Source organism: Mesocricetus auratus, unplaced genomic scaffold (assembly GCF_017639785.1).
Source record: "Mesocricetus auratus isolate SY011 unplaced genomic scaffold, BCM_Maur_2.0 Super-Scaffold_100013, whole genome shotgun sequence".
Taxonomy (NCBI): domain Eukaryota; kingdom Metazoa; phylum Chordata; class Mammalia; order Rodentia; family Cricetidae; genus Mesocricetus; species Mesocricetus auratus.
In genome coordinates, this window is record NW_024429196.1 from 46,152,048 (window position 1) to 46,167,685 (window position 15,638).

At 41.0% G+C, this 15,638-nt stretch overlaps 1 protein-coding gene across 1 annotated transcript; it reads left to right on the plus strand.

The window, feature by feature from the left end:
* Positions 1-721: 721 nt before the first annotated feature.
* On the plus strand, positions 722-3,363 carry H1-1 (H1.1 linker histone, cluster member). The gene has a single exon (XM_005066469.4). It carries the CDS (start codon positions 775-777, stop codon positions 1,414-1,416), a length of 642 nt encoding a protein of 213 aa, XP_005066526.1. The 5' UTR covers positions 722-774; the 3' UTR covers positions 1,417-3,363.
* The last annotated feature ends 12,275 nt before the right edge of the window (positions 3,364-15,638 follow it).

The following is a 15,638-nucleotide window of genomic DNA, read 5'->3' on the forward strand; positions in this document are numbered from 1 at the left end:
GACAATAATATAACTGGTCATAATGATTCTATTGTTTTGTATTTTCTTTGAAAGAAATTAGACAAGTCTTTCCCCCATAGCTATTTCGGACTTGTTGGGATGACAAGTAGTGTCTTGGCTTTGCTTTCCCGACCAACAATGGGTGCTTTGTCAGTATTTTACTGAATAACCATATGTTAATAGCACTATCGGTTCGAAACGTGAAATCAGTATAGCAAAAGCTTTTTAACGCCCTAAAAAGCTTTTTTCCTTAACTAAAACAAAATATAAAGTAACGTTACAAAGCTCTTCAGTACAGAAGCTCGTAAACAAGGTCTACAGCCTGCTTTTCTGATCCTCTAACCATGGAACATTCCGATATCTACAAGCGATCTCTAACACCTCTACAAACTGCTTGGGTTTAGATTGACTAATTTACACACACCCTTCACCAGGTGAGCTACTTTTTGATAGACATCTACCGTCTGTGGTGTCCCTGCTGTGCTTGAAATTCCCACCTCAAGCAGGCAGCGAGAGACTTGGGAGCGCCTCTGTGCACAGAGACGCAGTATGATTATAGGTCCCTGGAGTCCTGGACTCCAGGACTACTTTGGAGCAAAGATCTTGCAAACGCATCGGAGCTCGAGGGGGCGTGGCTTCCAGAGTTCAAGGGGCGGGCTTTAGCGTGCACCAATCACAGCGCGGCCCTGCTCTATAAATACGCCGCGCGGAGCCCTTGTCTCTCTACTTCTATTCTTCGTTTTGGAATTCGCTGTCCTGTCTTCTGCAGCAACCATGTCGGAGACCCCTCCAGTCGCTCAAGCTTCTTCCGCGGCTCCAGAGAAGCCTGCGGCTGCAAAGAAAACTAAGAAGCCCGCGAAGGCAGCGGCACCTCGTAAGAAGCCCGCTGGGCCCTCGGTGTCCGAGCTCATTGTGCAGGCTGTCTCCTCTTCCAAGGAGCGCAGCGGCGTGTCCCTGGCCGCGCTCAAGAAGTCTCTGGCGGCCGCCGGCTACGATGTGGAGAAGAACAACAGCCGCATCAAGCTGGGGCTCAAGAGCCTGGTGAGCAAGGGCACCCTGGTGCAGACCAAGGGCACCGGCGCCTCCGGCTCCTTCAAGCTCAACAAGAAGGCAGAGGCGAAGTCTAGCACCACTAAGGTGTCAGTGAAGGCGAAGGCATCGGGGGCGTCGAAAAAACCCAAGAAGACCGCTGGGGCTGCAGCCAAGAAGACTGTGAAGACACCGAAGAAGCCCAAGAAGCCTGCCGTCTCGAAGAAGCCTTCCAAGAGCCCAAAAAAGCCGAAGGTGGTGAAGCCCAAGAAGGTAGCCAAAAGCCCCGCCAAAGCGAAGGCGGTGAAGCCCAAGGCTGCCAAGGCGAAGGTGACAAAGCCGAAGACCGCAGCTAAGCCCAAGAAGCCGGCGCCCAAGAAGAAGTGAACAGTTCGGTTGGAGGCTTTTTTCCAGTAACCCAACGGCTCTTTTCAGAGCCACCTACATAACTCAAAGAGCTTGGCACTCATCTCACTTTTATTTGGTACAAGCCATGTTTAGTTTCGAGTAGACATTGTATGTGGCAGCTGGGGGCTTTTCCCCACCAAACCTATCAGTGACAGGCTATGGTTGGTCTGTCTAGCTCTGACTACACTTTACTGCATAGTTAAGTAACATTCCCAAGTAACTGAAAATAACCTTAGCTGGGTGGAGTTAAAAGACGAAATGGTAGCCCAGGGAGGAACTGCTCTGTTTCCAGGTGTGGTCGATAAGTTAACCTTCCTGATGGTGTGTTAGTACGGTTGGCACGCACTTCTCCAAGGTAAGTCCCCTGTGCTGCCAACATGAGGCTGGGAACGCAGGTCCTCAAGGTGGGTGATGTGTGCTGTAGCACTGAGGAAATGGGACATGGTCCGGACTAGATTAAGAACAATTGGGTTTTTTTCAAGCCTCAGAAGGTTGGGTTCTTTACAGGAACGCTGAGCGCTTGGAAGTTTGATTTTGTGAGGGAATGCTTGGTTCTTGAGCTCTTAGGGCAGAGTTGTTCCTTCTATGTAGTACTGGAAATGTCACTGGCAGGTCTTTAAGCCTGCCATAGATTTTGCTACCCATTTGTGATCTTGAACTGAGTCAGCTGCCTCCCAGGTACCCTTCTCTCCTCCCCAAGTCTTTGACTGGACTCCCCTACTCAATCCTTTGAGTTCAGTTTTAAAAAAAATAACTATTGATGTGGATTGTTTGTACATTTGTGCCTGGGGATTAGAGAACAACTTGAAATTGGTTCTGTTCCACAAATTTGGGTTCAGGGGATTAGCGCAAATCATCAGGCTTGGTGGCAAGTGCCTTTTACCATCTGAGCCATCTTTCCAACTCTGAACTTAGCTTTTTGGATTTATTTTGTTTTTGTTCTTTTCCTTTTTTTTTTTTTTTGCACTTGGCCCTAAACAATAATTGCTTTGTCTTTCAGTTAGGGTTAATATAGTGAAAAGTGACATATGCACACTTGGGTGTCTTGTTTTTCTTCAACAACATTTTAGAAAATCAATTAGTAAGGTCACAGACCTTTTATCTCAAGCACATGGGAAGCTGAAGATAAAGGATCCTGAATTCAGGGCAGCCTAGGCTACAAAGCCAGAGGCTGCCTTAAAACAAGTTAAGGGAGGATTTGGTTGGGTGTGTTTGTCTTGTTTTTAACCAAAAAAAGTCTTTCACGTGAAGTATTCTGATCTATCCATTTGTTAATATGTTGGTAAACACTAAACTGAACATGATGCAACAAATAGGATTCCATACTTCTAATTATAAAGTATATTTTACATTTTTAGTAAAAGAACATCTCAGCTTCCAGAAGAGTGTCATTTTCCACTTCCCTTCCTCTGTGTGGGCTCATTAATTTCTGCAGAGTCTAAAGGATGTAGAATAATTTCAGTTATCTTAACTCAAACTATCTTGATCACTAGCATCTACTTTGTTGGCTATTTTAATATTCCATCTGGGAATTTCTTGCTTGTATTTCTTGCTCATTTTTTTTCCCAGTGGTCTCTCTTTTTGTTCCATTATGGTTTTGTTTGCTTGCTTGTTTTAGATGTATGCTTATTTTTATGTTAGTGTTTTTCTCACATGTATGTGTGTGTACTGTACATGCCCTGGAAGTAGAGTTAACAGATGATTATGAGCCACCATGTGGGTATGGGGAACAAACCACCAAGAGGTTGTTCTCTACAAGAACAAGTGTTCTTAACCACTGAGCCATCTCTACCCTTGCATCTATTATATTTTTTAGTATAGTAGAAAATTTTTTTTCACCATCAGCATTGCACAGTGTTCTATCTTTGATCTTCTTTATTTTCTGTGGCATTTTTTAAATTTTCATATTAAATTTAATGTTTTGAATATTGTATATAAATGTTTTAGTGTGTTAAATATGCATATGTCTTTAATGGCTTCTGGGTTTCAGGTTTTGATTAAGAAATTACACCTTAGTACCTTTTAGATTTTTAAGAATGTTGCTTTTTAAGACATTTTTAGGCTCATCTGGGTGAGTCTGGTACACACATCTAGTTAAGAGGCTGAGGAAATATGATTCCAAATTTATGTACTGCCTGGACTAGAGAATGGGGTTTTTTGAGACCATCATGAGCAAATTAGCAAGATCCTACCTCAAAATAGGAAGTTGAAAGGATGGAGGGCTGGAAAAAAAAAAAAGGCTTAGCATGTAGCCCAACATTAGAACATTTGCCTAGCATGTGACCCTGGGTTTAATTCCCAGTATTGCCAAAAGAAAAGAAAAATAGTTTCTAATTCATAAATCATATATTTATTGTTGTTTTGGTTAGCTGTTCCAAAACCATTTGTTAAGTAATCCATTCATTCCTTTCACTGGGCTAACATAACTTTTTTATTTCTAAACTTCTTACATAATAGGATCTACGGTCTATTTTTGAATCTACTGTTCTCTCCAATAAACTAGATATTTCTGCTGTGATTGGAACATTTCTCATGGCCTTTTATTTTTTGTTACCTCATTGCTAAGAGGCAAGAAGCATATTGATTTCTTGTATCCAGCTAAATTGCCAATTTTTAAAGTTCCACTATATTTTACTCTTAAAAATAGCATGTGGAGTTTTTCATAGTTGACAGCAAAATAAATAAATCCACCTTTTACAAATTCCAATATGAATCCCATGCATTTTTATGCTGCTTTTGCTACAAAAATACAAGGTATTGATTTTAGCAGGCATTTTAATTCCTGGTTTTAATTTACATTGTATTAGATGCTGGTTAGCATATTTCTTATTAACTTTTTAGTATATGCATTTTAAGTAGTTCCATTTCATTCTCATTTGACTCAAATTGTTTGGATAGTTAATAGATTTTCTTTGTATAGTGATATGATTTTAATTTGTTGAGTACTTTCTTTAAATGTTAGGCCCTCAAACATAGAGTGACAGGAAGACTTAGAAGCAGAAGAAAGAGATGAAGTTGAGAGAGGGCAAATCACAGTTCTGTGAGTCTGCAGCCTGGGAAATTATCAAGTAGAATCCTGGACTCACCAGCTGAGTCAAATGCTGTTGATAGACTAATGTGAGTCAGAGTTCCTTAGTTCTGCTGCTCGGAATCATTCTGTGGCTTTAATAACAGCTTGTGTGAAGATGAAGTTATAAATTTGAATCTTTGATATATGTGTTTTTAAAGCTAGGAGTTTGGGTCAGGCCATCAAGGTAGTGACTGAGGTAGTATGGAGAGAGAAAGAGGAGACACACACACACACAGAGAGAGAGAGAGAGAGAGAGAGAGAGAGAGAGAGAGAGAGAGAGAGAGAGAGAGAGAGAGAGAGATCTGATTCCTTAATCATTCAATGTCAAAAGGTGAGGGAGATCTGGCATTGAACACTTGTCACACGTAATTATGAATATATAAGTCTATATATTTGGAAGCTTCCGTTTGTTTACTTTAAAGTAAAAGTTTAAAGTAATCTGATTTCTTTATTTGTTTTAGTGGGTTGAGACCAGGGTAGCTCAGTATGCAGCTGAGTATGATCTTGAATGCCTCCTGCCTCCACCTCCAAAATACCATGATTGCAAAGACATGTCCTACTGTGCCTGGCTAAAGTAGGGTTTTTCTACTGAAGATCCCAGCCTGGTAGGAAAGTAATAAAACAAAACATGTTGTAGCATGTCCCATCACAGAGGAGAGAATGTCTTCCTGAAATATAGTATATATTTTAGACATTTATGTTGTTAGCTGTGTGATGTATCATTTTCACCAATATTTCATATTGTTGATCGTTGTGAAATATTCTGAAAGTCAGAGGTTGAGATGTGACCATGGTCTTCCACTCTGTGTTGGGCCTAAGAAAGGCAGGGATACGAGGCCCAGTGTAATCTCCTGAGTCTGACTTGAGTTTGGTGACTTGTCTCTGACCTGTAACCTCCATGTGGGGGTGACTCAGGCAGACCTGATGTAAGGTTGCCCCCTGCCTAGCTACCTGCCTGCTTGGTGGAATACTATTGGCCCTTACTCTTCATGTCACCTTACCCTATCCTACGATTCCCATCCCCTACCTCAGTCCTATATAAGTTCCTGAAGCCTCCTGTGAAGGTTAGAGAAGAACTTGTGGGAATCAGTTCTGTGAAGGTTGGAGAAGAACTTGTGGGAATCAGTTCTGGGGGTGGGGTGGGGGCTTGGGGAGAGCATGACTAAAAGCAGGTCAGACATCCTTTCTGGCTGAGCCAATCTTCTTAGGGATCCAAATTCTATCTTTTACTACTTGCTGGATTTTCAGCTTTTTGACAAGGTACAATGTAATATAAATTAGAAGACACTAATCTACACATAACACATGGCTAGAGAGATGGTGAGATACAACAGAAGTAAAGATATTGTTGCAAGCCTAAGATCTGAGTGTGATCCCTGTGACCCACACTGCAGGAGAATTCAGCTCTCACAAGTCCTCTGACTCAACATGTGTGCCATGACATGCTCACATCCACACACATACACCCCACCCTCCCCAACACAAAATAAATGTAATTTATCAATTTTAGAAAGAAAAGTTAGATTAAGACAGAAATATTATCAGTTAACTATGTTTAATAAAATGCAATTCACTATAGCATTCTCTATGTGTATGTTCCGTTGTTTTAACTAGTTAACCAATCACAAACATTTTTAAATTTTAGCAAAAGCTACATGGTCATTGTTAAGTATGACTTATGATAGATCCCCAGAGATAGGATTTCTGTGAAAAAAATTGGTAAAAAATAACAATAAATTACAGGTTTTCATGAAGTCATTATATAATTTTTTTGAAATACAAATATTGAAGGACAAAATGCTGACAGACCTTAACTCCCATTGACATAGCTTTTTAAAATTTAATTATAGTAGGTAACATTATTTAAAAAATCCAAACTATGTGGAAAGGTAGAAATACACTGAGCTTTATACTTCTGTCCTGGCCATAGTTTATATACATACAAATAAAAAATGTGTACAAATGTTTTGTTTTCTTCCCATCCTTTCATAGGGATAATATAATACATTCTGTACTATCTGCCCCTGGACTGAATCTGTAAAAGGAAACAGTTCTTTTGCTGTCAGTGATATGTGGCATACCTTATGCGAAGTAATAAGACTTTATTCTGGCATGTATCTATCTATAGATGAATGTGTATATGTAAGAAATTAGTCCTTCCTTTATACAAAAGATGCAAACTACATTTCTTTTTTCAAGATAGTCACCTGTTTTTCAGAATTGCCTGTAATGAACTTTGCTATGTTGCCTGTGATGAATGGTTTGATGTCCACTTGACACAAGCTATAATCATCTGAGAGGAGACAAACTCAATTGACAAAATGTCTCCATAAAGCTGGCCTTCCTACATTAGTGATTGATGGGTGAAAGTCCAGCTCATTGTAGGTGGTGCCATCCCTGGTCTGGTGGTAATGGGTTCTTTAAGAAAGCAGGCTGAGGTCGGACAGTGGTGGCACACCCTTTAATCCCAACACTTGGAAGGCAGAGACAGATAGATATCTGTGAGTTTGAGACTAGCCTGGTGTACAAGAGCTAGTTCCAGGACAGCCTCCAAAGCCACAGAGAAACCCTGTCTCAGAAGAAAGGAAGGAAGGAAGGAAGGAAGGAAGGAAGGAAGGAAGGAAGGAAGGAAGGAAAGAAAAAAGGAAAGAAAAAAGGAAGGAAAGAAAGCAAGCAGGCTGAGCAAGACAGGGGTAGCAATCACTAACTAAGAAAATGGCTTACAGGGTTACCTGCTTATACCCCCATCTTCTGAAGGCATTTTCTCAACTGAGATTCCCTCATCTACGATGACTGTAGCTTCTGTTGAGCTGACATAAAACTAGTCAGCATCTATAGAATAGAGGACCAAATAAGGCAGAGACTCTGCTTTTCACTGTTCATTCTCAATGCCCACACTGAAGCCGAACTCACAGCCAGTGCTTAATAAGGCAGAGCCCTCGAATGTAAAAGGAGGTATTTGGAAACTCTGTTAGTGTTAATGATAAATTCTTAAGTCTTTGCTATAAGTACTCCTCCTGACATTCATCTTGTGTAAGTTATCAAAGGTGCTGGGAATGAAACCATCTGACTCCCTAACTGGCAGCTGTTGGACTCTTTCTTATTATACTGGCTGCCTTGGGGAAAAAGAATATCAGTAAAACATATACCCAGACTACATTTATGCCAACACCAACTAACTTAGATGTTCCATAGATCCTTAGACAACCATACATACACAAAGCACCCTGGCTCCTGAAGGCACAGCCTCAGCCAGAGTTATTAAAAATGGTCCAACAAGAATCTTTGCCATCTCTAGCTTGTATGACCTCTGAATGACTTTACAACTGTTCCCACCTACCTGCTCATAAACTTGGTCAGGTGGCTATGTAAGCCAAGTAGGGCTGAGGAGGAATCAGCTTTGAGTTCAGAAGTGAGCTGCTAGTTTTATGTCAGTTTGTGTAGTAGCCCCACGTTGAGGGGTCATCTGTAGTTACTGTCTTTGTGGGGCTTCAGTTGGATCCAGCCAACTTGCCCAGTTTATACCTGAGATGGGGAGTGTGGATGGAGAAGCAGCAGGTAAAGATGGGCAGCCCAGTGAATACTGAACACCCCAAGTTTATTCTTCAATATTCTAATATACCCAAACCAAAAAGGGGGAAAGGCAAGAGGCTTCTTTATCAAGATACAAGGGACAAATAGACTTACTTCCTTGATTTTCCAAATATTCAGTAGACTAAATCTCTTGTTATCTGACCTTGTGGGTTAAGCATAACCACACCTTAGACCGAGTCTCTTGTTATTTAAAGACTTCTACACCTAAGAGCAATCATCCTACTGCCACACCTTAGACCTTTAGGTCTTATGACTTTAGCCTTGGATAGTTTTGAACTTGTTGACCTTAAGCCAAGATGAAGAAAAGCCATTTTTATAGAACCTCAACAAATTTGACTCACAAACTAGTTATCTGAAAGGAGAGAACCTCAATTGAGAAACTCCCCCCATAAGATTTGGCTGTAAGGCATTTTTCCTAATTGGTGATTGTTGTGGGAGGGCCTAGCTCGTTGTGAGAGGTACCATCCCTGGGCTGGTGGTCCTGGGTTCTATTAAGAAAGCAGACTGAACAAGCCAGGAGCAGCGAGTCAGTAAACCGCACCCCTCCATGGCCTCTGCATCAGCTCTTGTCTCCAGGTTCTTGCCCCATTTGAGTTCCTGTCCTGACTTCCTTCATATCATGATGAGCAATGATATGAAAGTGTAAGTCAAATAAACCCTTTTTCCCCCAACTTACTTTTTAGTCATAGTGTTTCATTGTAGCAATAGAAACCCTAACTAAGACAAGAAGGAAAAGGAAAGCAGCTGTGCCAAACATACAATGACACCAGAAACAAATATATTTCTGTCAGTTTACCTGGCAAGTGCTGTTAGCTTTTGCTGCCATGATACAAGGTCTAGCATTTATCCCTAGACTGGGGCCTTGGCATATTGAGACTATCATGCCAATATAATGCATTATGGGTCTAGAGAGATGGCTCGGTTGGTGAAATGCTTGGCTTGAAAGGGTGAGGGCCCAAGTTCAATTCTCAACACTTAAGCACAGAAACATCTATGGCGACACTTGTAACTGGTTCCCTCCTTCTGCAGAGGGTATAAGCTTGTAGATCTCACTGGGTTTTATGATATTCTCTTTTCTTTCATGCAATATTCTTTAATATGAACAAATTTTAGATAACTGTCCCCTGTTAATGTACCTGATGTAAGCTTATTTCATAGACAGGTTATAGAATGCTTAGAGGGTAGAGGCATATATCTTCACAACCCTACATGTTTCTCTTACGAACTTGGGTTGTGTCAATGTTCCCAGGCCTTCTTGCTGCCATGCTCTCTGTCATGATGATCATGGACTCTAACTCCTTGAAACTGTAAGTCCCCAACAAACTCTTTCTTGTACAAGTTGCTTGGTCATGGTCTCTTCATATCAATAGAAACATAACTGAGACAGAAGGGTTAAATGGCTAATGATTCAATTTAAGATGGCACAGAAAGCAGTAGCAGGAGGAAGGAAGGGATCATGTTTAATGTACAAATCTATAACATATATCTGGAAGAGTTGAAGGGATATAAAAGCCATTATTTTTCTCTGGTTACATTTTCTTTGGGTTAGCATGATTTCTGGCTCCAAACATCTTAACAAGAAATTAACTCATGATCATATCCTTGCAGAACCTGTTGTTTTAAATTGTGAATTGGCAGCAAAAAAGGTCTTAAATCTCCTTGCAGCTCATTGGTTAGCTCCTGAGTTGAGGGTTCTCTGGATTATTCGATTGGGCTCCCTATGTCTGATCCAGCTAATGGAGAAGACCCTGATTCTGTGTGCCTCACAGGCCCTGGGCCTCTCCCTCTACTAACTGAGGCACTCCCTCCCATCAACCTCCAGGAGGTTGACCATAGGGCCATGGCCACTTCAGAACAAAATCAGAAGAGATACTGTGAGAGGGAGATGCTTAGTGTATCTGACATACCATGGGAAGGCTGGAGGTTCAAATCTTTTCCCTGTTGTTGGGGGCCATGGTGGTATACAACTGTAATTTCAGCACTTGGAAGGTGATGCAGAAGGATCAGAAGTTCAAGGTCATCCTCAGCTATTTAGTTTGGGGGTGGCAAGAGAGAGGGAAAGAAGATATATGTTTTTCAATAACTCAATAATTTGATGCTAAAATTCATTGATTTCATTAAAATGCCTAGCACTTCCTTCCTGCACTTCTTAATGGGAACCCAGGATCACAGTTCCAGCAGAGACTAGAGGAAAAGGTTCCCTAGTCCACTGTCTCCCCGTTGATCAAGAAATCAGCGGAGATCTGGCTGTCCCATAGCAAGATGTGAGGGGCATGTTTAGCTCTCACTGTTTTCAATAGACCCAGAATGTGCAGTGCACTACAGGACGGACCTAGGAGTGGTTCCTACACAGCAGAAGCACCTGGAAAGTGGCTAACATCTATCAATTAGGGAATCAAATAGGAATAACACCTTAACTGATTAAAGAACATAAACATAAAAAATGTTTACAGGAAGATCCTACCACTAATGTTACTAGAATTAAATAGACTGAGGTCTGTGGGATAAGAACTGTGCCAGGGAGAGCAGTCTGACCCAATAACAGACCTTCTGGGTATTATTTTGTTTATGTTTCTCCAATAGTCGCACCTGTTGTCCCTGTCTAACATTCCTGCTGTGCCTTGTCTATATGTCTGGTCTTCTCCATGCCTCACCCATGCCATGCAATTATAGGAGAAGGGATTGTCACAAATAACTAAGGACAGGAGTTCTAAGGAAAGATACTCCTTTTTCTGTTTAACTAAATGTGTACAAAATAATACCCACTAATTCTGCATACTTATGAGGTGTTCCCAGGCTGGATATATGAAAAGCTTAGGTGGGATGGAGTTGGAGAGAGTTCCTATCACAGTCTTCCAATATGTATTTCTTGAATTCTTTTCAGAATTCATAAAGTTGACTTACACAAGTTCATGCCTCCCTTGAGATAGACAAAACATGAACAATAGTACATTTCTAATCTTGTCAGTATTAACAAAAACAATAGTTATCTTAAAATTCTTCCTCTCTGAACACAAAGGCTGTGTAGTATGTTGAGAATTATTCAATATTCCAATGTATTTGAAGGGGTTATTTTAATATATTGAAATCTACTTCTTTGAAATGTGGTAGTCCATTTGGGGTATACCAAAGGGTTTTATAAACAGCTTTGACTCTGGTGTCCTGAAGGAAAAATAAACAAGGGCAATAGCAAGAACAATGGTTGAGTTAATGCTCTTTTGAGTTCTTGTTCTTTTATTCAGTTAAGATACTGTCATTCATTCATTTCTCACACAGGAGGTTGATGGATACCAAGTAAAGAGGAAAGATAAAAACTTTTGACCTTGGGGTCACCTTATCATCACCCTAAAGAGCACTGGAAATCAAAATCCAAAGCCCATAAAAGGGAAGAAGAAAAGATCCAATTGTCACTATTATTTTGCTTTTCTTTCACTGAAGCTGACCATGTATTGTATTTTTAGTCTTTCTATCAATGAAATCAATGCACATTTATTGAAGGTTTATTAAAAGCATTGGAATAACAGTGAAGAAAAGCATTCAAATTTCTTCTTTATGGGATTTATGCATTTTCTGTGCTACTTAAACTGTGTGGACTTTACCTGTTCCCTTGATCATTTCTGGCAGGCAGGAACAAAGGACACTCTTCATAAACCTGGGGAAAGGGGCCTCAAGTATAACAAGTCTTTTTCTGTCCTGCCAGCCAGCTCCCAAATAATGACATGGAGACTTCTTATTAATTGGGAAAACTTAGCCTTTAATTAGGCTTGTCTCAACTAGCTCTTATAACTTAAATTAACTCATTTATCTACATTCTGTTACATAGCATTACCTCTCTTTCATCTTGCACTTCCTGTTTCCTCTGCATCTGGCTGGGCACTCTGATCTTCTTTTTCCCAGAGCCTTCTCTGTTCCTGGAAGTCCCACCTGACCTCTCTCTGCCTAGCTATTGGCCATTCAGCTCTTTATTAAACCAATCACAGAAATACATTTTTACACAGTGCATAAACATACTACAACATCATAGTATCCAAGAAGGAAGCCTTGGGGAGGGTAGAGATGTGTGAGCCAGTGGTTACATTGTAAAAGGACACAACCCCAGCCTCATAGTCTAGGAAAACTCCCACAAGCTGGCCTTCTCACTCAGACAAAGGGGAGTAGGAGTGGAAGTGGGAGCTACAAGGCCATCCTCTTCACATATCTTGATGGTCCAGAATTTCAGCTCAGGCTTCTTCTTGTCAAAGTCCCTCGGCACATCCTCCATATAGACTCCTACATCCCAAGTGCTTGCATTCTCAACAGATACTTTTTAAGTAATATCTTCCTGAAGTAAATTCCTTACTGCCTAGGACACAGGGTAAAGTATAAAACATCTTGGCAGAAGCCTCAAGCTTCTTGTGACATTATCTGTAAATCATTTGTCTTTGATCTTTAGACATAATTGGGTCACAATGGGCTGTGCTGGAGTCCAGAGTCACACTGACTGTAAAACAACCACAACCAGTCTTTTGAGGGATGAAAACACAATACTTTACATAGAAAAAAGTCTGTGTTCAAATCTGGGCATGATCTGAACATTTAAACCCTAGCTATGCAAATTATACCTAAAATAACTATAAAGGGGAAATATTTATGCCTATTGTAGACAACAATGAGGAGAGTTAAATGAGTTAATATTTGTCTGAGATATTGTACATGCCTAATAAGCAGTGATAGCCATACCATCAACCCCAACATCTGTATCACCAGCATCTTGGGTCATTCAGATCTGCCCCAAACCCTCCTGAATTCAGAAATTTTAGGATTGCTGACATTGATCATGGAGTACAAAGAAACCCTTCGCCTCTTTGTTCATATCTTATAAAACACTGTCTCAAAAACCAAAAACCAAACACAAACAGAATGCACACACCCCCACAGTGACACCCTCAGCCCCCTTTTACCAGCTTCCTTGAACCATTGTCCATGTTTATTACTTAAGCATGCAGAAAAGGTATTTGTATGCTTTTGCCATTAACCTGAGTTACAAATGTGGTCAGGCCTTTTTTGAATATGATGATTCATTTCCCTCCTTTCTATAATAATTCTATCTCAGTAAAATCACTTGCTTGGATTTTGGAATAGAGAGACTGAGGCTGAATCATGCTGTATGTGACATCCTCACCTCCAGCCTTTTCTCTATAAAGCAACGGACACACTGGCTTGTAGGTATCTATGACTTGACTGTCTCAACAGTCGTGTCTGTGTTCCCTGTTCTGTATCATTGAGTCTGGTCATTGAAATGTATTTGTATCCTGCAGAGGAGTGGTAAAGAGGAAAGGTAACACCGTAGCAGGGCAGAGAAACAGCTGCCTGGCTTGGGGAAATGTAATGTCAGTGAACTGTGACAACCTCCCCTTTGCACCACTACCACCGGAGCAGTTACAAATCAATAATCTACCTCAAAATGCCAATGATATCACACAGCTTTAGAAGTCTTTCGAGTCCCAAGAGGGTTGGAAGAAAAAGTAACTAGATCTCACATCGGAGCATTTGCTGACCTTCTGCACTCCTCCTGCTGGGTCACAAGAGCGTTTTGAGCTTTGTCACTAATTTGTTCCTTGTGTTAAATACTTTACATTGTGTTCTTTTTGTCCTCTCCTTTCTTTAGGGATAAGAGGAGTCAAAGGACAGGAGACACTCCATTGGCTATCTACCTGCCTCCCACAGTGCTTTCAATTGTGAAGTGATTCCTAGGGTTTCTGGACATGACAACTGCTCAGCAGGGTAGTACTAGATCCATGCCAGTCTTGAGATGCCAGTGTGTGTACTCTGGAGGGAAGGTTGTTACACGTGACTAATATGCAGTGTGGGGCAGTTGCTGAGTGGAGATCTCCAGATTACATACGCCTCTCCCCACAGCTTTGAAAAGGCTCCTCTCACATCTGAATCTGCTTTTACTTCTCACATGACACGAGCAATCTCAGAAAGCACGGGTGGGTGAAGCCTAGGCTGGGCTGCTGAGATCTTTGAAGAAGCATGGAAGCCCATTTGCCAGGAATGTGGTATTTCTCTGCAGAGAAGGCCCAATTGTATCCCAGAAAGCTTCTGAAGAAATCCTTTGTGGCTCTGTGCTCTGTGTCTTGGTTTTAAGAGAAATGCAGCCTTGCACCCTGTTTTTCAGTTCAGTTGAATTTCTGTTTTAATTCCTCTCTCTCTCTCTCTCTCTCTCTCTCTCTCTCTCTCTCTCTCTCTCTCTGTCTCTCTCTGTCTCTCTCTGTCTCTCTCTGTCTCTCTCTCTCTCTCTCTCTCTGTCTCTCTCGTGTGTGTGTGTGTGTGTGTGTGTGTGTGTGTGTGTGTGTGTGTGTGTGTGTGTGTGTGTTTAGAACTGGGATTGGTCTCAGAAGCAGCTGCCACAGGACAGGAAGCAAAAAGTGTTGCTATTAAACACCCTTCCACTCCCTCTGGTCATGTCCTCATGGGGCATATCAGAACTGTGGTTCTCACTGAGGTCTGGCCTCCTTCCCACTTTCTCTATATCCTAGGCTCTGACATGACACTTCCTGAGTTCTTATCACCTAAACTTCTGGCAACAGCTTTCTGACACAGAGAAGAGATATAAACCCCCTAGTTTGCTGCTCCCTGTACCGCTCTCTCCTCTTCAGGCATCTTTCCAGTTCTCTTGGCACAAGAATAAAACCAATCTTTGGTCAGGTTTGGTGGTATGTACATCTAATGCGAGTACCGAGAAGTAAAGACAAACATATTAACTACCTCCCAAATCAGACTGATAAACAGAGTTTGGATTTTTGTTTGTTTGGTTGGTTGGTTTGTTTTGACAGTCAGGGCAAGGTCTCAAACAGACAAAAAGTCTAGTTGCCCTAGTTATATTTGTCATTTTCCTGTTTGTGTCTTCACTGAGATTTTATTATCAAGATGCCTTGTGGTCTTTGGGAGTAGGGATTTAGGAAGATTCAAATTTGATAATCTGACTGGAATCTTCCATTGGCCATCTAAGTATTCCCAACAGTTACAAAGTTTGAAGTCTATTCTGTTAGGTATTACACAGTGACACCTGCTTGCTTCCTGGTCCCATTTGAGTACTTAAGGCAGTGCCTATCTTTAAAGCTATGTTTTCTTGTAGATAAAAGACAAATGAAATTTGTTTCTTGGTCTATTCAACCAGCCTTTGCTTATGTTGTCTAGATCCTCTGCTTTATCTTTGATCTTCCCCTTGATTCCTGCTTGTAAGGCTTTTGTTTGGGTTTTCTAGTAGGGTTATTGGGTTTTTCAGTTCCATCTTCATTTCAGTTTGAGTCTTCTTAAATGTTTCTATCTCTTTATTGAATTCTGTTTTCAAACCCTGGGTTGTCTTTGTCAATTCCATCAGCGATATGTCTGTGTACTCTTGAGCGCCACTCAGGCTTTTATTCTCTCCAAGTCTTGCTCTTTAAGTTCATTGAGCTGTTTCTTCATTTTTCTTTTAACCCCTTTAATTCTATGATAAGGTTCATGATTGTTCTTTTAAATTCTGTGTCTAGAGGTTCAGTTAGGAAAATTT